Source organism: Hydractinia symbiolongicarpus, chromosome 9, assembly GCF_029227915.1.
Source record: "Hydractinia symbiolongicarpus strain clone_291-10 chromosome 9, HSymV2.1, whole genome shotgun sequence".
NCBI lineage: Eukaryota > Metazoa > Cnidaria > Hydrozoa > Anthoathecata > Hydractiniidae > Hydractinia > Hydractinia symbiolongicarpus.
In genome coordinates this window covers 16,179,696-16,204,433 of record NC_079883.1, presented here as the reverse complement: position 1 = coordinate 16,204,433, position 24,738 = coordinate 16,179,696, and the positions used below count along the sequence as shown (strand labels likewise).

The following is a 24,738-nucleotide window of genomic DNA, read 5'->3' as shown; positions in this document are numbered from 1 at the left end:
CGAACGAACGAAGGAATGTTGGCTTGTCGATGTGAACTCCCCATTTTGTCATATAACCTTTTAACATTTATGATTTACAGAATAAATGATTTACCCGACCAGTGAAATCTCCGTTATCGAGCCCCCGTCCCTATGACAGTTTTTATCTACAATTAAATCCATGATGTAATGTCTGTTCCGCCTGTAAGCGCAGTTTTGCAGACTTGCTTCATCCGTGCTCCGTCGGTGTTCACCTCTGCATTAGTTAAGAACCGCATGGCTGGATTTCTTGTGTAAGACCTGATTACCAACGGCGAAGGAGCCAGGCAATAGAGATTCATGTCTACGTAGTTCTTTTAACTTAGTCAGTAGTCGGTGAATTAGCTAGGATGGTCAGGTTGGCTATGAATAGACTTGCTTGTGCCGAATTTGCTGACCTGTCAGATCGGTTTGCGGACCTAATTTTTGCTTTAGGTCAGCTGAGATCAACACTTACATGCCAACTTTGAATCCTTTGGATTCACAGGGTTGGATAGATTGGGAAACCTAACATTCAGAAGGTGGTTTTGATCATTTGTGCTCAGATTATTGAATGATATATGCTGCTTTACGCCTTTACTTCCATTAACTTATCCCCATAAATTTTTTTATTCGCCCATATTTTTTTTTAAAACCTTGATAGGATAGTCCATGCTAATATTATTTCCATACTAACATTCAAAGAATGAATACACATTCACATCCACAAAGCTTCCATACCGAATCACCTCTCTACCTGCATACCAGGTATCCCTACACCTCGCACCATCAACTAAATTACCACAACTATTTCACTCTTTAAACCTAAATGACAACAACCTCAGAAACGTTTCCAGCTTCACAATTATTTCAAACTGTACATTGTGGAAATTTGTAATAACCTTTTTGTATGACTTAATGAAATAATGTTATATTGAACTTATTTTAAATAAACTGTCTAAACACAAGTCAACTGTTTTACGTCTCAAAATACGTATATAAGAAAGCAGTTTTGTTTACTACCTGCAGAGAAGCATTGTTAAATAAACCCCGGCAAGAAAGTTTTTATTCTTTCTATGAAAAAAATTTAAAAACGAAAGTCTCATGTGCCTCTAACTTCTGTGTGACATAAACTTTCTGCATAACTTTTTAGATTTTATCGTACTACCCACGTGGGTAATTTTAAAAGATATTTTTCATTTGAATTACATTTTTACGCTACTCTATAGTGTGACTAGGTTTATACAAAGTATAGCAAAGTTTTTTTTCCTACATGACGCAAACTTGAAGTAGGCTTGTGGTCTTTTAATTACACAGTCCTAGAGATTCGTCAAAAATATATGGTAAATGTGTCACAAGTGTGGAAAGATGTTTTGGATAAATGAATAGGTTCAGAATAGTTTTATTTGCTAACAATGAATTAAATTATTTTTGGAACTACTTACTAGAAATGTTTAACAGAATATACCTGAGTTATAGAACTAATTTTTTGTTTTATGGTGTTTGATGAACGCACGGCTGAGGATGGATGTTTTTCGGCATGTTAATTATCACAAGCCAAAACAAATTATGGCGTGTGTGGTGTACCCGTGCAATCACATGCCTGTATACATTTTCTGGATCTGCGTTTTAAGCACTACATAATTAAAGCAACGAATAAACAAATTTAAGGTATTGATAGGTCTTTGCTGACATCATTAAAATTCAAGGTCACACCTGCCTAAGTGGATATTTCAACAGGCTTATTGACTAGTCTATTATATTAATTGATAAGTTTTCAGTATTGCAGCTTGTTAAAATGTTTCTCAAAACTGTCATAAATATTGAAATAAAACAATTACCATGCAATATGTCAATATGCAAGGAAGTTTCTCCATACTTTAATTTAAAGTGTGCCACAAAAAAATTATGTACCTAAAATCCCCTGCTGCAAAGTATGCTTCAGTTAGCGAAAAAGATGCTTCCTTCATTACGTCACCCATCATTACTTTAGTCTAAAAAAATGAAGTCAATGTATAACAACAATATATGCACCCACTATATTCAAGTAAAAGTTTGTCATGTGCACGATTGGTACAGAAAACCACATCTTTGCTTTTACCTCAATAATGGTCTTTAATATTTTTCTGAATTTTAATGTCAGGGCATCTGACTTCTTCTTTAATAAACTATGTCCTTTCTGTGCTCCCTTTAGGCGTTGTTTCATCAAAGTCATTGCCCTACAATGTATAAAAACACAGAAAAATTAGAAGCGCAAATAACTGTCAAAGGAAAGGAGAATCAGTTTGCTCATCCTATGTCTATTGACCTTAGGCCCCACCAGAAGAAATTGGTTTGCTAAAATGTTTGCAAAAAAGGCACAGAATTTTTTAAAAAATCTATAATTCTGATAAAAGCTTGAATGAACAAGCATTACTAAAATAAAAGCATAGATTTTAGTAATTGCCTCTCTTGAATAAAAAAGTTTCCTTTTAGGCGACTCCCATTTAATTAGTTGTTCTACGGGCGAAGTCGATAGTAGCTTACGGTCGGCCAGTCAGGGAAATAAAAATAATTTTATCAAGAATGTATGATCAGAACAACAAAAATAATAAAAATAACAACGGAGGAGGGTCTGTGACCACTGTTTTTTTCTATGTATTTTTGCATAACGCACACAGTTTATATTTTTTAGTTGCGAAGAAAAAATAATAATTTGTCTCACTAAAAAATATGCAACTAGTTCTCAAGATGAAAAGATAAAAATACTTGCATGCTCAAAAACTTGTTTTTAAAAGTTATGCAACAAGAATTTTTCTTGTGTTGTTTTGAAAGTTATACAGCAAGAATTATTCTTGTGCTGTTTTGAAAGTTGTACAGAATATACTTGTACAGCAGGTTATACTTGCACTGTTTCGAAACTTATACAGCAAGTTATTCTTCTCCCACTTAAAATAATAAAACAAACAATTTTAGTGTTCTTTTAATGTTTTTTGCGCAGTTTTATAGGAAAATCTAAATTTAAGTGCAAATTCTTTTTCGGACTATGGTTGTTTAGTTGAGAATATTTAAAGTCTTTCGCAGCGGTAAAATCATTTTTTTAAATTCATAACGGAGGAGTGTGTTACGACAAGCATATTCTATCTTGTTTTAATTATCTTTCCTAAATGGTATCGACTGTATTACATCTAAATTACAAATATTCAAATCAATATTTTAGTACACATGATTTTCAATGAACATTATTTTTGCTATCAGAAGAAAAGAATCACTAGTTCAGTTGCTCGGTTCTTGTGTTTGTGGTTCACAAGTTTAAAAGTTCCTTATTTGTCTTCGACATGAAGAAATAAATATCATATTCTTAACTACAAAACATGCATGCTTGTCATTATAATCAATACTCCAGAACTTGTGTAAAACTAATTAAAAGTCTAAAAATTTAACCACGTAATCTATTATAAAGAAAACTATTATTTTATTAAACTCATAATACTTCGATTATTTCCACGTGATTGGTCTTTCATAAACGTTGATAATTTGTGTTTAATTGAAACAACCATTCTTGCTTTTTTTCTTCTTTTTTTAGCAATCATTGATGCAGAACAGCTATTTTTGCGAACAGGTGTGAATGGTTACAGTTTAAATGATTATGGCACTATCTTTTTAAACAATTGATTTTTTTTTCTTCTCAGACTTTGCAAGCCTATGTAAACATTGAGATAATTGTATCATGGTTGATATCTCTTAGTTGTTTTGTTTAAACTAAGTTTGGGTAACATGAAGATTGTATCAGCATGATAAGATTGTTAAAAAATGACAAAAGGAACACTAAAAACTTTTAAAAATTAGGGCGAGTTTGACACTCTTGGTTGAAAAACAGAGTAAAAGATGAAAACGAAATGGTGAACTTGGTTTGATGTAAAGTTTGTGCGAAGTAAAACAGAAATTATGTCACGACTAAATGTGAAGACAGCTGCATTGTTATAAATGGTACAAATGTGGTAACGAAATACCAGGTGAGAAATTTAATGGGTGCAGTGTTCGAATTAAATATTGAAAGTGATCCACGAAAATTACAATAACTTTTTTAGCATTTTTTTTTTTTTGCAGAAGGCGTGCGATCTCAAAACTTTTTTATGAAGTATTTTCAATACACCGCACAAGGGCTACTGTTTTGGTAGCCTTATGGTAGAGATTCGCTTCCAGTGTGGGAGGTCTTGGGTTCAAACCCTGGCTGAGTCATGCCAGAGACTATAAAAGTGTGAATCTATCCTTTCTGCTTAGCGCTCAGCATGAGAATAGAGATGGTATCTAGGCGGTTGTCTAGTTGAGCGATTGCTGTGCTTCCACGACTTTCATAGCTCAAGTGGGTGCTTTAAATGCACTAGGACCCCCTTCGCAGGACCCTTGTTGATAGCAGCACCAATAGGAACTAGAGGCTATCCTCGGTAAATAATTTCAATAATAATAATAATAATGGGGAAAGCACATAGTGCAAGTTCTAAGTCACAGCCAAGAATTTCAACCCATGTAAACAAGTTGTAAGCAGTCATTAATTAAACTTCCTATCTACTTGTGGGACAAACAATATTTCCACTTAGATTAAATTACGGAAAGTTAAATAGTGGATGTTAATGATATTTAATGTTTTGCGATATGGTTTTCTGTAGGATTTATAACAAAATACGATGATAACTTCAAAGGAGAGTTTTTTAATACTTTTTAATAAAATATGGCTATGGGAAACTTCGTCTCTGGAAATAAACCCAAAAAGGTAAGAAAATATTAAAATTTCAAAGGCAGTCTTTATGCAGTCATGGATCCCTTGTGTGGTTGTGCACTGAGCTGGTTCAATAGATAAAAGGAGAAGAACTGGTTTACCATTTTTTTAAAAGAGTAAATACACAAGTTCCTCTTTAATAATGCTAATGTCTGTTCCGTCGTTGCTTAAAACACAAAAATAATGTGCGTTGACCAGGTCTTTTGTCAAGTCTTGTTTCAATTCATTTTCAATCGAATCAATGAAATTTGCGGCAGCTCTATTATTGCGATAATATGCTTTAATTCTAGTGTGCTATTTTTTCTTGAAATTTTAGCAAGTTCGCAACATTAGAACAGGGTCTCTTTTGTTTAGCCACGTAATATGATGAATTGAAGAGCAGGCGAATTGTGTTTTAATCCTCTGCATTCGTTTTTGATCCATTTACCAATAGGCGTATGTTCAATAACATACTGTATGTATGGAATTGCACCTAACTTGCTTTTTGTTTCAAGTTTGATTTCTACTTTATGTGGTTCAAACATACAATGTGATTGATTTAATACTCTATTTTTTAACAGATATTGTACAGGTCTTAAAAAGTTACAAGAAAAATTTTTTATGCTGCTTATCCCTTTCTCCCATTTAACACAAAGTTCACAACAAAGTTGAACAAGGTCTTTACCAATTAAAATCACAATCAAATCTTGTCTCAAATTCTTTCCCATTTGAGAACTGTTTTGTCGCTGGCTTTGTTATCTTTACTTAATTCAATTTTACTTAATGAAGCCACTCTCTCTTGTTCTCGACCGGAAGTTATTTTCGCAGCCACGTGATTTGATCAAAAATGAAATTTATTTTAAAAGAAAAAAACAACTTGTAAAATGAATGAAACTTTTCTTTTTTTTGCGTGAACTAATTGAATTTAAATTCTTGTTTACGTATTTACACAATAGGTGGTTTCTTATGCAAGTTTTTTACCTGTTGAATACTTCGCAATAATAAAGAAACTTTAAAACATCAAAAATAAAATTTATGTGCAATACACGTTTTTAAATATTGAGTTTCAATCCGCAAATTTCTTGGTTGTCAGGCAAATTTGATCTGCAAAAAAAAAATAATTGAATTGAGAATCCCGATTCAAGGGGCAGTAATTCGATTGATTTTTTATTCGCAATTTATAGAACCCTTTGATTGCTTTAAGTCTATCGTAAATATATAGAAAGTATAGGTAGAAAAGCGACGAAAGTATTCCTTACATGTAAGAATTAATAAAGATCATAAAAGTATTTATTTACTCTAAATAGAATTAAAGTAGTTTAAATGTAAACAAGCCAACTTGGAAAAAAAACCTTTTTAAAAGAGAATTTGCAGACTTCAGACACCGAAATAAAGTTTATGTCACTGGTTTTGCCAACGTGAAATTGTGGATTGCTGAGGCGAATCATAAAAACGAAAATTCAGGTCCACATTTTTTTGCCCACATGAAATGGATAAATGGCGACGCAAAACAGTATAAGCACACTGTTGCTTCTTTATCATTTAACTACTTTATTGTGCAATTTCAGTGAATAACATGCATCTGGCCATTCCACAGATAAAAAAGTAACAGAAAGCTATATCACTTTACTGATTTAAAGAGTGAAAAAGTTTCACATCACAAAAATTCTAGTTTTTACCTAATTAAAAATTTCGATTTTTAAAATCCTGTGTTTAGAAATATGATATGGATTGATCCCAAAAACTAGTAAGCAAATGTTTTAATGGTACCAGGAAATTGAAGATTAAGTCAAATATTTTGAAGAACCACTTACATCAGAAAAATATGTTGTTGAAGCTGGTATAAAAGCCTTTGAAAAAATTATCTGTGTTAACTATTCAAGTTGGGAAGCTCAAATAAACTGGGGAAATTGGAGACTGGCTGATCATTGTATAAATATTTTCATACAAATTGCACTTTGTCTCTCTTTCCTTCCTCGTTTGTGAAAGCTTGCCAAACTGGACCCTTGTTTCAACTTAGTACTAACATTGAGCAAACTCAACTTGTGGTGGAATAAGTCACATATAAATACACAATGTTTCCTTATAGTGAATATAACCTTGGGGAATATAGCCTTTTTTAAAATGATAAACTTGCCTAAGAATGACACAAAAGAATGTGTCAGAACAAATCCCTAAATTTAAATCCACCAATAAACACAAAATAATGTGTCAGAGCAGACCCCAAATGAAAATCACTGAATGAGTGAAAAGCCAGCATGGTTTATCTTACCCTTATAAATAATGGCAGCATGATTAAATAATTAGTCATGTTTGTTTGGGTGAGTGAGTGAGAACATTCTAGCTCAAAAAATTTAAGAAAAATAATAATCATGTGAGCAAAGAAAAAAAGAAGTAACCAATCAAAAAGCACAGACGGAAAATTCTGACTGTAGAAAATTTGTTTGCAACCCAGCGTAATCTTTTACAGTAAAATTACCCTGGTCTGCTGGCAATCAAAACAGGAGCTCAAAAAGCTTAATTGTTGCTGCCGTAATTTGTTTGAAAACTATCAAAATGGAATCAACGAAAATTGTTACCATAATTCATTTGAACACCATCAATATATCATCATCATCATCATCATTCTCGGCTTAACGTCCGTTTTCCATGCTAGCATGGGTTGGACGGGGTATATTAATGACCCTCTTCCAATCTGATCTAGACTGTGTTAGATCTAAACTCAACTTCCTCTCTATCAAGTCTGTCCTTATAACCTCCTGCCAAGTCTTTCTCGGTCTGCCTCTGGGCTTTGCCCCAGGAACTATCAAGTCTCTACACTTTCTTACCCAATTATCCTCCTCCATTCTTTCCAAGTGCCCCAGCCAATTCAATCTTCTTATCTGGATAACATCTTTAATTCTACAGAGACTTAGCCTGTCTAAGGCGATACGATATAGGATCGTAAAAACATAAAACATCACCATGTTACAAAGAAACTTAAATGTTGCTGTAGTTTGTTTAAAAGTCATCAAAATGAAAGCGTAGAAAGCTAATATGTTGCTGTTATTGATTTAAAAACCATCAAATTGGATTATAGAAAGGAAAGGGTTGTTGTGAATTGTTTGAAAAAAGTCAAAACAGGATCTCACACAAAACTTTGAATATGTCACATTATGTTTCAAAACCAGGAAAACACAGTTTTATCACTCCATTCAAAAAAACTAGCCTTGCATATATCTTTGTAACAGCTGTCAAAAGCGTGAAAGGAATGTTTAAAAATAGTTTATCGTGTTGTTGATTTTTGAAAACAATTTTTTTTAGATTTCTTCTTAAAAATTTGATCTTCTTCATTCCTAAAGTTGTTCCAAAATAATTTTGGAAAATTGTTTACAATACTTATTAAGTAATTACAATAACAATAGGCTCTCATGCAACATGTTAAAGTAATTTGTAAAAGTTATCTCGAAGGTCTTTAATATGATGATGACATATACAACTTAACTCGCTAGTACAACAAATATTTCTTTGCAAGTGCAATATTTATGAACCTGCAAATATAAATTGGCAAAACATTTATAAAATTTAATATAACAAAAGACAAACAACTTCTATCCTCCCCGCAAAGATGTGATTAGTGTGTACGCAGTGGATTACATTCGGAATGTACTGTACGTTCTTGGAGATTCTGCATAAAATTTCCAATTGGGCTATAACAGCCACCATTTCAGATTTTTAAAATACCACCTAAAAAAATTATTATATATTTTGAAATTTTTTATTATTGTCTCCACTTTTCCTAGAAAGCAAAATAGATTAAGAAACAAATGCAATTATTCAAAGATAAAAGAATTTCCGTTATCTGCAGCATTTTTATTAAATCCAAAGAAAAAATACAAAGTCAGTCTTTTTCAGGAATATTTGAGTAGGTGTTCGATGATTCGCACATGTAAATCAAGTAACACGTGCGATGTAAAACGCACGTGCAAAGAATGTTACGCCTGCGATATCGCACGCCTCTCCTGAAAAAGACTGCAAAGTGTTACAGTTGCTTTTGTTGCTTATGTAAAAAAGATTTAAAGTTGGTTTCCCAAGTTTCAAAGCTACTTTGGCAAAACTAAATACTTTATTCCATTTTTAATCTTTTCTTCAAACATGTTATATTAGCATAAGTTAGTCATTCTGAGTTAGATAAGGAAAATGATGATAACCAGAAATATCCTATGTTTGAGATTTGTTACTCAGTATGGGGCAGATGTTGTGTTAAATTAGCTATTCATTTAGCAGCATAAACACACTTTATAGGATAAACTTATTCCACACTTACAAGCTTTAAATTATCAATCACATCATATTCTGACAAAGAAGTGTATGCTCAAAAGATGCAAATCCTATTGTTTTGTTAAAAGTTTCTGGCCTTCCCCTTGAACATTTTTTACAGTAAGGCCTCCATCAAAAATATGTCACGTTTCTGTCTTGAAGTATTTGCAAAATGTTGTTGGCTGGATTTTTCTCCAGAATTTACTGATATATATACAAACGTAAATTCGTTTCCCCAGAAATATTAGGGGGCACTCGCATATCAATTTTTCCCAAGGTGTTGTTCTGAAGCTAACTTTAGAAATACAATTTTTTGCGTAAGAGCCCAAAAATAATATTTGCTCTTAATTTTTTTCAGAACACATAAAAGACAACAGTGCTGGGGTTAATGAATTTTATTGAAGGCAATGGACGTTCCTACATTTAATCCATGATATAGATAGTTAATTTGTCTTATTAAAGTTTAGGATTTTAGTTAAGCATAACTTTCTTAGTTAGTTGTTACTCAGGTTTCTAGACTCAACTTGTTCAGTTATTTTTAGAGTAGTGATTTGTTTCCTTTAAAAGTTTTTCATGAAGTTACTATTAAAAATGATTTTGTATCAAAAAAATTCTAAATTCGAAATCACTTGTTTATTGGAGAAAAACGTTTGTTTTTTCAAATATTTAATTCCTGTTATCTCATCATCTTTTTTCTCATAAATCTTTGTTTTATTTCACAAGGATTTATTTTCCTTTAGGTTAAAATTGGAAAGTTTGCACTTTTTGAGCATATTATATATATTCTGTAGTAAGTTAAAAAATAGCACCTTTTGTATTGCTCGAAGGTAAATTTCATTAATGAACCCAGATACCAATGGTACTTCATAAGATAATTTGAGGAAACTGACCAAAAGTAATTCAATTAAAGGCACTTTTTATATTATTCCGTTTCCCAAAAACTCTATGTCTTAGGTTTAGGTTCCCAGGAATAATTTAAAGAAATACTTAATTTAATATTTTCGATCTACTTTACTCATACCTAGCTATTTTCTGTGGCAAGTCAAAACATAGCACCACCAGGTCTATCAATAAGGGGAGAGCAATTGCTCTTGCTCATGCAAAGGCTCGCCAATTCTGAGAAATGAGAAACTTGCTGAGCCATTAATTGCCCCCCAATTCCAAAAAAAGTTTTTTTGACTGAGCAACGTCAATTCATCTCACATGGAAATCATTGTTCTCTTTCTTATTATTTACAGTAAAAAGGAACCAAAATATAAATACTGGATACAATAATGGAAATGGGTGGCTGATGGACAGAAACTGAGGATCAGGGTTTACAGGATGTTCTTGCTTTTAACTTGTTTATATAATCGCAGTGGCCATTGGTTCTTTGGCTAGTTATGTGTTTCTGAGTGCTGGAATTGAGTTTTAATGATTATTTTTATTTGTTGTACGAAAAAAGGGAAATTTTTAAAGTTTTTATGGTGAATTTCTTAAAATTTCTGTGTTGCCCCAGAAACCAGTAACACTTCACCTTGTGCTGTTTTTGCTTATTATATCAGCATCGTATTTTAACCCTTTCAGATCTTGTTCTGTACCAAATTATATAAAGTTTCAAACATGTCAAATGAAGGTGTTTCAGATATTCACAAATTATATATAACACGATAGGAGGTCTAAAATTTAATCCTAACAAGAGTTTTATAGATTCATGATTATCAGGATTTCATAAAGATTTTTAGGGGTAGTTTCGAGTAATAGCCAATATAAAAAGCCTCTGAGAGGTATAGGACCAAAAAGTTTGGCTTGCAGGTGCCTAATAGATAAATATTGAAACTCAATGTTTATTTTTTACTTAAGTGACTACTTACACGAAAGTTGAGCTAATGGTATTAAATAAATTTATGAGCACTGAGTATAAACACCTCAAAATCATCTTAAATATCACATTGGACATCAGAGTATAACTGAAAATGAGAGAAAAGTTTTCTGGGTACATTTGCCGTGGCATATCCAGAGGTTAGTTTGGGCACACCTTGAACGGCAAGCGTGAGAATTTGAAAATCAGCTGGGGATCTGGGGGAGGTGGGGGCGCTGTAAGCCTCGCAGTGGGTACAGAGCAGAGCCCTGTTGGGAGACAGGGGGCAAAGCCCCCAGAAATTTTTTTGTCTAAAATCCCATTCTTGTGAGCGAATTAAAACGTGTAATACTGACTTTAAGATTCTAAACAATGTTACTAATTTAACGTGTTTAACATTGAATGTATACTACAAGGTTTATATGACAGACACGTAGTTAGAGTCAGTATTGATGCTACATGCTAACACTCCAAACTCTGCCGTATTTTGTGTGGGTTGCAATCGAATTGGCGGCCCCATTTGGTACTTTGCCACAGGAAGCCTGACGCCTGAGGGGGAGTGCGTACATGCAAGCTAATAAAATTGCCAGAACACAGGAGAGCTTCATCAGTTTGTGGCAAGGATAGTTGTAAACAAACTGATGGTTGACGCTCTGTGATAATTATGGCTGGTTTTGTAACAAAAAGACGTGCAAGATACATCATTAATTGTTGAGAGTGAAGATAACACAGATGATAATGAATCCGAAAAAAATAGTGTGACAGATATGTCAAAGTATGAAAGCGATAAAAGTGAAAAGCAGGAAGAAAGTGTGATAATTAAGATATATTGAAAGTCCCTAAGCCTCCCCAATAAAAAAAGTGATGTTGTAGGGAAATGGTATATATACAGTGACCTATAACGCAAGCACAAAGAAGTTTTGTATTTTGCAAAGCTTATAAAAAAATTTATTGTAGATGAGAATGGGCCTTGATACCCTTGATTTAAAATTTATAGAAAGTTAGACAGAACAAAACTTTGTAAACACTGTTTTCACTATATTATTAGTACTAGTTTGTAAAAAGTGCTTAGAAAAAAAATTAGACCAAGTTCAGAAAAATGTTAGATTTAAGTACTGCAGAATACCAGTGGCTTGGAATGCTTTTTTAACCAGATATTTCTTCAAAGATTTTTTCTTTTTATATCAAGTTTAATTTTTGGAGGTGGATTTTCATGAAGCAAAAAAGAAACACTGGTATTCTGTAGTACAATGGTATGTTGCAGTACTTTTACTGTGTCATAAAAACAGTTTTAACCTGGTCGCTAATAGGTAACAATGCCAGTGGGTTTTCAATTTTGTGTTATTTTGTCAACCTAAGAGAAATAAAACATTTTGTAAGCTAATCCTGTTTTTTTTTTCATCATCTTCTGAAAAATTGCCTTTTTACCACCGACCTCATTTAACGTTGGCCAGTCACAAAAACAACGCTTTATAGTGTAATAATATGTTTATATATTTACAGCATAAAAAAATTATTCCAATTAGTGATGTTTAGCATACATATTTTATGTTATATACAGTTGCTACTGTAGATCGCATTTTTCTTGTAGATTACATTTTTTGTTGTATATCTATTTTATTATCCTTCCTTAAAATAACCTGTATTTTTTCGACTCTGTGATAATCAATATAATCTACAGTACAGTCTGAATGTAATCTACCACGGACGCGAAACTCGCATGAATAGTTACACAGAACAATAGCTTTTGTTTTTTTAAGAAAATAATTGCCTCGCTGATAAACAATGACCCCACGCGATCAATTGTTTAATCACAATAGGTTGCAAGATCAATTTTAGCAATCTATTTTGCGCGAACCCCTTTTGAAAATTTAATTGCAGTAATTAAGCGTTTTTTTAGATAGCATTTTAAAGTTTATAAACGAAAAGCGGCGATAGAAATGTTTTTTTAGATCACATTTTAAAAGTTTTAAAGGAATAGCGGCGATAGAAATGTTTTTATAGATCGCATTTTAAAAGTTTAAAAACGAAAGCGGCAATAGAAATATTTTTTTAATCGCATTTTCAAAGTTTAAAAACAAAAAGCGGCATTTTTGTGAATAATGCTTCTCATATGTTTCTTAGATTAAACGCGCTGGAATTTTTTTAAGTAATTAAATCAACAAAACATTCTCGCGCAATGTATTATAAAACTTCGCGAAAGATTTTTATTATTTAATTACTTCACACTAATACTTAAGGGAATACCTTATCAATACATTTACACAATGCATCTCGCTATAAAAAAAAATATAATTGCTCTGATATTTCTTCGCGTGCGCATTGTTTTTTAACACGCAAATATAAACTCGCAAAACGCTCAAGGGATTTAATTATAACAAAAGACAAACGACTGCCGTCCTCCACACAAAGGTGTGATATTAGCGTGTACACGGTAGATTACATTCAGACTGTACTGTAGAGTCAAGAACTTTTCTATTAATCTTAATGATGATCATAAGCCGGGAATGTTTTCCCAGTTTTTTTTTGCTGACCCTGAATTTGTAAGCCAGAAATTTTTGCCAGTTCTTTAGCCAGCCCATGATAATTCTGGCTCTTCAGACACAACATATTTTTTTGCCCAAACTTAAACAGGAAAAGTGCATAAAGTGAAGTTCAAAGATAGTTAACACGATTCCTGCCTCAAAATTGATTTTTTATATGTTGTGGAGAGCAAAAATTTGTTTATCAAGTTTTTAGAATTTTTTAAAAATCTTTTTTCGTTCTCAAGATATATATTAAGCTTCAAAGATTTCCTTAGTACCTTATGACATCATCATTGATGATGTAATAAGGTAGTAAGCATAAATTATTACGCGAGATATCTTGAAAATTTACTTAATATCAAAACTTTTAAGCAGTGGGGACTTATGCTCTTGATGATATATTGGCATGTGCAAAGTTTTATAGTTTAAGAATGGCCTCATATTTAATTATATGTAGAAATGTGATGTCAGAATTTTTAAAACTTACTTATGACATCATAAGAACCTGGATTTTGAATATTTAAAACCTTGAATAATTTAAGAATGAAAAAAAAATTTAAAAAAATTCCAAAGGGCTTGATAAAAAACTTTTTATTCTCAAAAAAGAAAAAATTCTAAAAATCATTTTTGAGGCAGGAATCCCTTTAAAGAACTATTGAGATAAATAATTTTAAAGCGTAAAAAAGGAAATTATGAAAACATATAATTACATTATGAAATGTAGCTACAGACAATAGTTATACTTAAAACGGTTAATCATATCTATACAAAACAAATAAAAAGCATGATTCTCGGATCCAAGTTAACACGGTCGAAATTTTGTGATTATTTCAACAAAAATGTGACTTACATTCGAGATGGAAAGATGTTAAGTCTGTCCTTCCCTGACATTTTTAGTATGGCTTTAAAGCAATCAAAGCCTCCTAATACATTTAATTGAACAACAGGCAACAACGCAAATGATCATCTGCCAGAAACCCTTCACAGTGAGGCCACCATATACATATCCATGGCCATTTTGACATTTCTACCTTGTGTACGACTTTTTATTTAGGTAGGTGTAGCCATTGCTTCTTGTGTAAGAAGGGTAGGGACGAGGTGTTCGTTTTTCCCTGACGTAGCCGAAAAAGTTATGTCTTATTTGCTAACATTCACGACGTTACGGCACGATGTTAATGCATTAGACTAATGCCAATATCATTTTTAGAATTAATGAAACACGCCTAAGTTTAAGAATCCAAAATTTCTTGGAAACGGGTGGAAATAACTGACGTCATCTCCAGTGTGTGCGTAACTAGGGTCTATCTGAGACAAAAATTGAATCAATTTTTGAAATCTAAGTCAACCCACCCGTTTCTGAATAGATGGGTTAATGACGTCATCAAAAACCTTTACATCCCAATATCTCTTGAACTGTTCATCAAAAATACATGACCCCATTATTTTCTTAGCGTTTCTTCAAGCTTGACGCAATAGAGGCAACCCAGTACACAAACGTATAGATGTATATAACTTATTATCGCTATTGTCTGATATAACTTTGAAAAATATTATTTTGTACGTTTTAACCTTGTGAAGTGATGGATAAAGAACCTATTAATTTGTTGACGAGAGAAAAATGATAACGAAATTGAGGGAGATTGGTCAGAATTTCTCTAGATCAACTGACGAAATGAAAATTAAATTGAGAAAATTATGCTTATACCCGAAACTTTACTACAGATTAAAGGCTAATTGTCAACGCCAGTATAAATTTAAAAGCAGTTTAGATCCTACTGACGTCTCCCAATCATAGCAAAATGGACTCACGACGACTTGCATTATCCACAGCTAAATGTTGATATTTTCAAACAATATTGCTCACACAAGCACCCAGGAAAAAAGCATTCTAAATGTTACAAAGTCGTACAGTAAAAACAATACAAACCGAAAACAAGATATTCGTGAAGGCAATGAAAAAAAAGATATGGTACCCAAATAAGACCAGCAGTCGACCTCATTCCCAGCGCCTGTTGTCTCTTTTTTATGTCAGGAAGGCCGTCCCGAAGTCAGAAAAAAAAACAAGATACCCTAGCGACGAGGTTGACCAGCAGTAGCTCCTTATGAGAATTCTCAATCTAAAAAAGCACACTGTTTGTGCCCTGTTGGACTAAGTGCGCTATGTTGTCATGTCCTTACTTTATTTTTATTTTAAAGCACTTCCATGAAACCAAGGAGAATCTATTAAAATTAACCTGTACTCAGCAGCTTCAAAAATGGCACAAAATATCTAAAATGCTCTATCCCCGTGGTATGACTGCCTGAAATTAAACCCAAGACAACCAGCAGGAAAGTAAAGGATGAAAAGTTTAAAGGTGCAGCTGCTGATCCTGTGGGTGTATTTTATTTTAAAGAAAACGTTCCAAATATAATATCAAAATTAAAAAATCAGTTAAAAGAAAAACCAATAGAGGAACATACACCTTACGTGGATTAATTTTCGCGTGAATAAATTTTCGCGAAGGAAGGATAACTAATAGAAAGAGGAAACGCTGGAAACTAAAATTATACTGTAAGTCATTCGTTTATTATAACGTTGATAGTCTTTTCAACACAAAACTTTTACATTTTAATAACCTGGAACTGATGACCCAAAATCTATTTGAGAAGATGTTCCATGCTTTAAGTCTTGAAATGCATCAAGAAAACCCAGTGAAATCAAATTCATTTGACGCAAGTCCATTTGACGCTTCCGACCCCCTCCGCAGGTCCTCAACAGTTCGTCTCATCTGAAAAAGGGGAATTCCCTAAAATGATCAAGGTGCTGACATCATTAAAACATAGATAGATAGATAGATAGATAGATAGATAGATAGATAGATAGATAGATAGATAGATAGATAGATAGATAGATAGATAGATAGATAGATAGATAGATAGATAGATAGATAGATAGATAGATAGATAGATAGATAGATAGATAGATAGATAGATAGATAGATAGATAGATAGATAGATAGATAGATAGATAGATAGATAGATAGATAGATAGATAGATAGATAGATAGATAGATAGATAGATAGATAGATAGATAGATAGATAGATAGATAGATAGATAGATAGATAGATAGATAGATAGATAGATAGATAGATAGATAGATAGATAGATAGATAGATAGATAGATAGATAGATAGATAGATAGATAGATAGATAGATAGATAGATAGATAGATAGATAGATAGATAGATAGATAGATAGATAGATAGATAGATAGATAGATAGATAGATAGATAGATAGATAGATAGATAGATAGATAGATAGATAGATAGATAGATAGATAGATAGATAGATAGATAGATAGATAGATAGATAGATAGATAGATAGATAGATAGATAGATAGATAGATAGATAGATAGATAGATAGATAGATAGATAGATAGATAGATAGATAGATAGATAGATAGATAGATAGATAGATAGATAGATAGATAGATAGATAGATAGATAGATAGATAGATAGAGCCACCACTCGCCCATGTTGAATCGCCGTCAAGAGGAATTGAACCCCGATCTCCCGCACAGAGTACAAGAGCTATAATCACTAATCTACAGCGCCACATGGTTGGTATATGTACTTATAATAAAGAAAAATGATTTGGTTCAAGAACGCAATGACGAAACTCTACAGCGCTGCATGACCGCCAGTAACGCCACTCGTGACGCACTTGCAGACAAACTGAAGGCGCCGCTCATAAGATCAGAGAGGGAAAGCACACGGCAAGTATTGACCGAGCTTATCAATGTGTACCAGCTCGCCAAATTGCGCATGTTGGAATTCTACTACGACTTCCTCGATAAGTAAGAAGATCGGAGAGATTTTGAGTATACATGGATAAAGATAGTGCGCACTTCTCTCTGAACTCAAAAAGTATAAAAAAGATGTGAAAAACTGGCTTGTGACAGACAAGTATCCAAGTCGTACAGAAGGCCTGTTTAAGCCTGAATTTATAGGATTTCGGATGATCGCTGACACAACCAAGTGTTACTTCGTGAAAGAAAAGGATAGCATAAAATTCTCGTGTAAGGGTACGTCAAAGAAAAAAAATGCTATGAGTTTGGATCGATACATGAAACTTAAACAAAACACAGGCTTTAGAGTGTACAAACAGGGGATGGTCACCTAGGAAAAAAGTAAACTAGGACTCTTAGCGTTTGACGACGGTGTGCACACAGTGCCTATGAAGTTGTAGATAGTCTGTAAGAACACTACACTGAAAGAAAAAAATGCGAGTCACTTCTCATGAGCATAAAGCGGTGAAAAGAAGATCAAATACATTTACCGCATCTATTCAAAACGTTGACGCATTTCTGAATAAGCGAGAGCTTCTTTGTATAAATGCGCAAAGGTTGTACGCGGTGATGCGTGGTTTATCGCACGTGCAATATTGAATGTAATACTGAAGAGGTATATACCAAGTATACTAGCATCGTAGTACCAGGCTTAGTCTTGGCGGAAGGATAGGCTTGCGCGGGCAAGAGCACTGCCTACCTGGAAGTGGTCATATTGCCCCGGTTTGTACCACACTAGTGCTATGTCAGTAAATATGTGCCATATGTTGGTAAAAAATGTCTGTGTAGGAACGGCCTTTGTAAGTTTTTACTTAAAAAGATTGGCTTTTTTTAAGCATAGTACAGCACGACAATCTGTGTAGAGTATCAAAATCAAGTGCGCTGAGTCTAAAGCAGTGAGAAACATCTGAGAGATGGTAAACCAAAGAAACACCCCTTGGGTAAATGTGCGTAAGCAACAACAAGAATGAAAAAATGGAGGGTTTCCTTGCGTAGGTTTTGTCTTTTTTTAAATATAAATTCAGAACGAAATATCTCTGTGCCTTGCATTCGTGTGTGTTGCTGCAATACCTTACATGATGCTCTTTCTCTGCTTTTTGCGATACCGGAATGCTATAAGAAAGATGAGTTCACTTATAGAAATATTTGATATTGTGGATACTACTACAAACAATAATAATAATAATAGAACCCCAAGGAGAAGCCTGTCGACAAATTACAGTCTCTTGACCATGTCAGGCCACATTTGATTTTTTTAGATAACATTTTATGCATCTTATAATTACTATCTATGTTTGTACCTGTTGTACCTGTTAAGATATATTGTAATGCGTAGGAAAAGCAATAAAAGAACGTTTGTCTTATTCCAATGTGTTCAGGGCCTTAACTCATTTTTGAATTTTTTTAAATAGAATAAACGTTTTCGTCCCAATACAACACGAGACCGACATAACAAACCAGACAATGAAAGAAAGACTTAAGAACACAGTTATTTTGAAACACGTGAAGTAAAAGCTAAAAGCTAAAAAATAGAAAATTAGAAACTGTAGATGCGATGTGATAGATAGAAGATATGACATCAGGTAAAGATATATGTAATTATTCTAATTTTTTAGTTACTTCATGTTGTAGTCAGTTTCGGATGATAAGTCAAAAAAAGTTTTAATAGTCTGTTGTTAAACTAAATTTTTTAAACATATATTTTGTCAATTTTTACTTCATTGATTTAATTTCTCATTTTATAGAATTATCCAACAAAGAAATATTCAATAAGATCAATGAAAGCGAATGGTAAGAAGAAAACATAATTAATTAGAATATACTAATTTAAGATAACTAATAACAAGTTATTATTCTGATGTATGTACAGCAGCTACGGCATCTGTTGTAGCTACTGTAGATGACGATTTAAATGCAAATGGAAATACTGACAGTGATAGTAAGTTGAGAATGTTTTTTTTTGGAAACTTGGTATTCTGCAGCACCATTTCCGAAGATGAAGCTTTCAAGAAAGAGCACCCAATGAAGACAAAGTTTAAAGCGAAGATTAGAGATGTAGCATTTGCATTAAGGTCTGCCATAATGGAAATTGAAAAATGCCCTATACCCGATGAAGTGACATTTGCAGATATCAAAAAAGGTGAAGTTGAGGCACCAAATGATTTAATTGAATATTTCAGTTACCTTATTGGTGGTCCTGACCAACGCATAGTAAAATTAAATCAGAAGCAAAGACGCATAAAAAGTATTGCTGACGATGTCATATTTGCCGCAAAAAACCGTGAAGAGCATTACAGAAAGCAAAAAAGTGATCGAAATGTTAAATAGACTTGGACATGCTATTAGCTATAGCATTATTGAAGTACTAGAAACAGAATTAACTTTTACATCAACAAATGCCGGGAATGCCGCACCACATGGTATGAAACTAATTTCAAGTCTTGGAACGGGCGTTGCATTTGACAACTTTGACAGATTTTTTGAAACTTTAAGTGGAAAGGATACCTTGCATGATACTGTTGGAATAGCGTACCAAGTTGTGTCACAAAATAATGACAAATCTTTGGAAGAAGGTGACGATTCTACCCTTGGCAATTCTCAGCTATCTGGAAAGAAAAAACGTAGATTATTCCTGGCTGTAGGATTAGACATAGAGCCGTAGAAATAAAAACCTAAGAAGTTAACAAGAATAATGCTTCCAGTAGATGACAAGAGAGGAGTACAGAACCCCTCTCATATATCAAAGCACGCATGTACGATACCTTGTGATTTTATTTTTCACCCGACACTGCACCAACGTGGGTTGGCTGGAATTCTATAATTTTTCCAAATATCAACAATCTGCAAAAAAGTTTGGTACCTGCCACAAATTAATCAGTTCCCAACTTCTATAGCTGTAGTACCAGAAACATTGAGACGTGCACAGGTGATTAAGAATGAATGTGGTAAGAAAAACATTTCGTAACATACGATCTTGCAATTGCCAAAGTGGCTATGCAACGAAGAATCTCAAACTACTAGAAAAAAAATGAAAGTGTACAAGATGTATTTAAACAGCTAGGAACAAATCTTGATGTCACAGATGACGCTTTTCCAACGGAAAATTTGTAGAAAAAGGAATATATCATCTGTAGGTAAAGCTAGGTTGGTAATGTTTTTGGAAAAGTACAAACCATAAGGAGAAAATGAAGCAATTTTCTGTGTTAAAAAGTTTGATGGAAGTTCTCTACCACCTTGTTTGCGAGTGTTGCGTCAAAGGATTTATCGCACAAAGCACGATGGAGCCTCCAAATCACCTTTCTGAAGACACGGGTTGGCTGCTGAAAGATGAAAGCTATATCATTAGGTGGTACGAAGGCGAAATGTCTCCAAAAACGGTAGATGTCACCAGCGATGAAAATCATAATTGGCTTCTCCAGAGAAGTAGGAGGTGAAATCTTGGATATCAAGTTTTATATTTAGTTTCCTAATTATTACTCGGAGGCAATGCTTTATTCCTACTACTGCCGCTGCTACTTTAAATACTAAAATTTCATTCCTTTTAAGATTATGAAGGTTTGATGAACTGTCAAGTAATAACGTTTCAAACAATGATGACGAAACCAGCGAAGAAGATGTGTAATGATAATTTAAGGTTGAAATTGTTTTCTGTGATATGGCGAAACTATTATGAATAGGATTCAATGTCATATATTCTAGAACAGAGTAACTTTTTTAATATTTTTGATTTTTTTAACATGTTTTATTTAAGTTTAAACTAAATTAAATCTGTCATCTTTAGATGCTAATGCAGAACAACACTAATTATAACTTGTTGTACATATTTATACTTTTTAGATGCTATCAGAACATTTCTTTTTTATTTGATATCGCTAACTATTGTCAGACGTGATCAAGAGACCGTAATTTTTGGTTTGCTTTTTGCCAAATCACATTCGTGTGAACAAATGAATAGTCTTACAAAATTTTGAGTTTGTACCTTATGAGGTCCAATTTGAGTCCCTGTTCAGATCTTTGTCTGACCTGCTGATAGGACCGCATTTTTTGGTAAGCTCGACCATTTATGTATTATATAGTTAGTATAGAACACAAATATTGAGTTTGGGCTTTGTAGCAACTGGTTTTCTTCACCCTCTAAAAGCTGTTAAAAATAGGGATATGGGGCGAGACGCGGTATGACTAGGTCAAGATACCCAAATTTTCGGTCAGCTTTATGACCAGTGACATTCCACTATGTTAGAAAATGTTTGTGCAAAATTTGGAGTTTGTAGCTTATGGGGACACATTAAGGTCCTAAATATGGTCTTTGAGGGGGGTCTGACCCAGTCTTCAGACGCAATTTTTCGGTAAGCTTTATCATTTTTCAGATTCTCTCATATAATGACACACGTTACGAACTTTTAAGCTTTGAGAATTATGGGACCAAATAGGAGTCTTAAATTAGGGTAATTTTAGGGGCCTGGGACCTAAACGCCCCCAAATTGGGTCAGCTGACCATGTGATTTTTATTGTCCATGATACTACCAACCTATTTGGAGGGTCAAACCTTTTGTAGAAAATGGGACCTAAAGTTCTGTTATGAGCTCCTGGACTATCGGGAATACCACAGGTATGTGCGCGTTGACCATCGATATGTAGATATCTTGATGTTCAAGCTTTGTGATACCCAGAGGCCATTCTATTCGTTAAGTCCTTAGAATATACGAGTAAGTGTTTATCTTTTCTTGTAGAAAAAAGATGAAGCAACCCTACATCACAGATATCGTCAAATACATGTTCACCTGAAGTTTTGGCACACCTCTCTACCTTTCTCTAAAGGGGTCAACAGACAGGCTCGAGTTTATGCTGACCGACGTGTACCATCACGATAAAAAGTAGCTTCCGTACGGATCATAATGCAGGTCCTATTAATATAGAGATAGATAGTATGAAACTGTATCCGACATTGCCGCTGAGTGCGCCTGAGGACAATAGTATGCAGGATTAAAATGTGGTCTATAAACTGTGGAAGATCGAAGAGATTAAGCAGTCTTGAAAACCTAACAAGAAATATTAACAGCTCTTCAAAAAAACGAAAGGTCTTTAAAAGGAAAGGTCGTAATAGATAATACATTAATGCGTAAAAAAAGCAGGTATTTAGAGTGAGCGCAGTGCTATACGGATTATTGAGAAGATGTGGCACCATTTTTACCATTTTCTAACTAACCGCTGCGGTAGATCACATTAGACAAGAATTTTATTTAATGAGAACGAAGTCATCTTAAATTTGTCCGCGTGAAGTTAGTTTGATTGTTTAAAAACGAATTGTGATTGGCTAATTCAGACCATCTGTCAATCAATATAATTCATGCAAAGAGTCGCCAAGTGTGTGTAGATGTTTGTAGCTAAATGTAAAAAACGCCTTTATAAACAAAATATTTTATTCCAGATAAGAAAAATTGTTAGAACGACTGGGAAATTAAGGAGCAGTAGCACACAAAAACTACTATGGCAGTCTTTACAAAAACCAAATAAATAAAAATAAATAAGTTTGCTTTTTAGATATTTAATTACACGGTCTCAAAATGTTAACAAAAATACATTTCATTGCAACCTCAGTAAGTACATCATGCTATAAAAACGTTTTTTCCTTTACTCTATGTTCACTTTAAACATTTCACATTTAAAATCTTATTCCTTTAGGCTAACTAATACACGTTAATTTTAGATGCTTTCTAAAAATCATGTTTTTTTTCTTACGATGAAGTCGAATCTCCACTGGACGATATTTGCATCAATTATGCCGTGATTACAACGGCGTTACAACAGCGCATTTATTTCATATGTTCTAAGACAGTTTTTATAACACATATTTTTGATGTTTAACCACTTTCTCTCAAGAACAAAGAAGTTTTCTTGTGCGTTTATTGCTTACATATCTTCTAAAGATGATTGGCTAATAAAATTCAGAAGCCACTTAGTCCTCAGCCTTCAGGGAATATGGGTATACAAATTTCTAAAAAAATAACTTTCGTCTTTTCGCAGGTCTGTGCTGACTTCAGCAACATTTTTAAACCCTTGTATCTTCTTAGGCATTTGCCAAAAGCGCATGATTATATACATTATTTTTACCAGAGTTTTAAGTTCAGGTAAACAAATTTCCGAACAAAGATTTTCTGTGTATTGACGTGTCCTTGCAGACGTCATCAAAATTCAAGTGAAAGTTCTTTTTTCCATTGTTCTCCTGCGTAAGTGAATTTTTCTACAGGCCTCATCGACTAGTCCTCCATAAGAGCGTGTAACAAAAGAAAGATTTATTTAAACGGAAGATGCTTTATCCAAAATGCCATTCCGTGGTTTAAAATTAACTCTTATTTAAAATACTTGGGCATTAGATATGGCTTTCTTTAGTCGCACTTATTACCCAGATCCCCGATTTACCCAGATTTTATTGCGGAAGTAGATATTTGGGTAAAACAGGAAAGAAATGTTGAATGATGATGTGTTTTTTCGGAAGAAATTTATTTACATTTTTTACAAAACCATTTCCTTCGTGATAAAGCTTGGACATTCGCAATGTTTGCACATTTATCGTGAAACCACACCATGCACTTTGAACATTCCACAATTTCATCGTCCGTTATGGCATACGGCAATCGCAATACATTTCTACCATATTTGTTTTTTCGGCCTTAGAGTTCTCTTTCTTGCGCGTAGCTTACTTGGAAAGGGAGTCATTTGACCAGCATCTAGACATGACAGAAGGTGTGGACGAAGAAAATCATTGTCATATATCTTATCGCATGGGTTTTCACCGAATGCTAATGATGTAGCAAAAGCAATCGAAAACAGGCCGCAGTCAACTCCATTTTTCTGTTGCTGAACAGGCATAACATCGATAACAAGTTCTTCTGATTGGCAGTAAGAAAAGGCGGCAATTTGATTTGCAACATCTACGGAAACGCTTCCCCTTGTCAAGCTATCAAAAATTTGGCAATAGCTGCTGTCAATTTTGCTGTTGTTGACATTTGCCACGCATATCCAGTGCAAAGAACCAGCATGAAACAACTGGATGTAATTTTCTTAGTATTTCACGATGTCAAAACTTTGCGTCTTCCCAACAACCGTGTCTTGAAATCCTCCTATGGTTGGGAATTGTGACACCAAAAGATTCTGTGCGATGTTTACTGACTCGTCAGTTAACATTTGTGTGTTAACAATGGCGCTTCTTTCTTCTTTAGAGAAAAGTAACTTCCTTCTTTTCGGCAAAGGAGTCTCACACTCAGACACATGTGTTATCATAGCTTCGTCATCTTCAGGAGTGTCTTCGTCCTGTGGTAGTTGAGCATCAGTGTCATTAAACTGCTCCTGCTACATTGGTAATCATAAATGACAGATGAATCGTAGTCAGGGAACTCTTCAACCACAGACGTCGCATGATTTTCTTTCAGAGACAATGTTGATTATAGATGAAAATTTTTTTTCCCAGCAACCAAACCTACTCTCCCAGAAAACGCCGATTTTTTGG

General features: G+C 33.7%; 1 protein-coding gene across 1 annotated transcript in view; it reads right to left on the bottom strand.

Annotated features, from left to right (window-relative positions):
• The window catches only part of LOC130656132 (V-type proton ATPase subunit D-like), a 30,802-nt gene extending 16,391 nt beyond the window's left edge, over positions 1 to 14,411 (bottom strand). Inside the window, exons 1-3 of the mRNA XM_057458957.1 lie at positions 14,250 to 14,411; positions 2,099 to 2,216; positions 1,912 to 1,991 (exon numbers count right to left, since the gene is read on the bottom strand). Of these exons, the coding sequence (XP_057314940.1) occupies positions 1,912 to 1,991; positions 2,099 to 2,216; positions 14,250 to 14,290 (239 nt within the window). The 5' untranslated portion in view covers positions 14,291 to 14,411. The remainder of the gene's footprint in view (positions 1 to 1,911; positions 1,992 to 2,098; positions 2,217 to 14,249) is intronic.
• Positions 14,412 to 24,738: the final 10,327 nt, after the last annotated feature.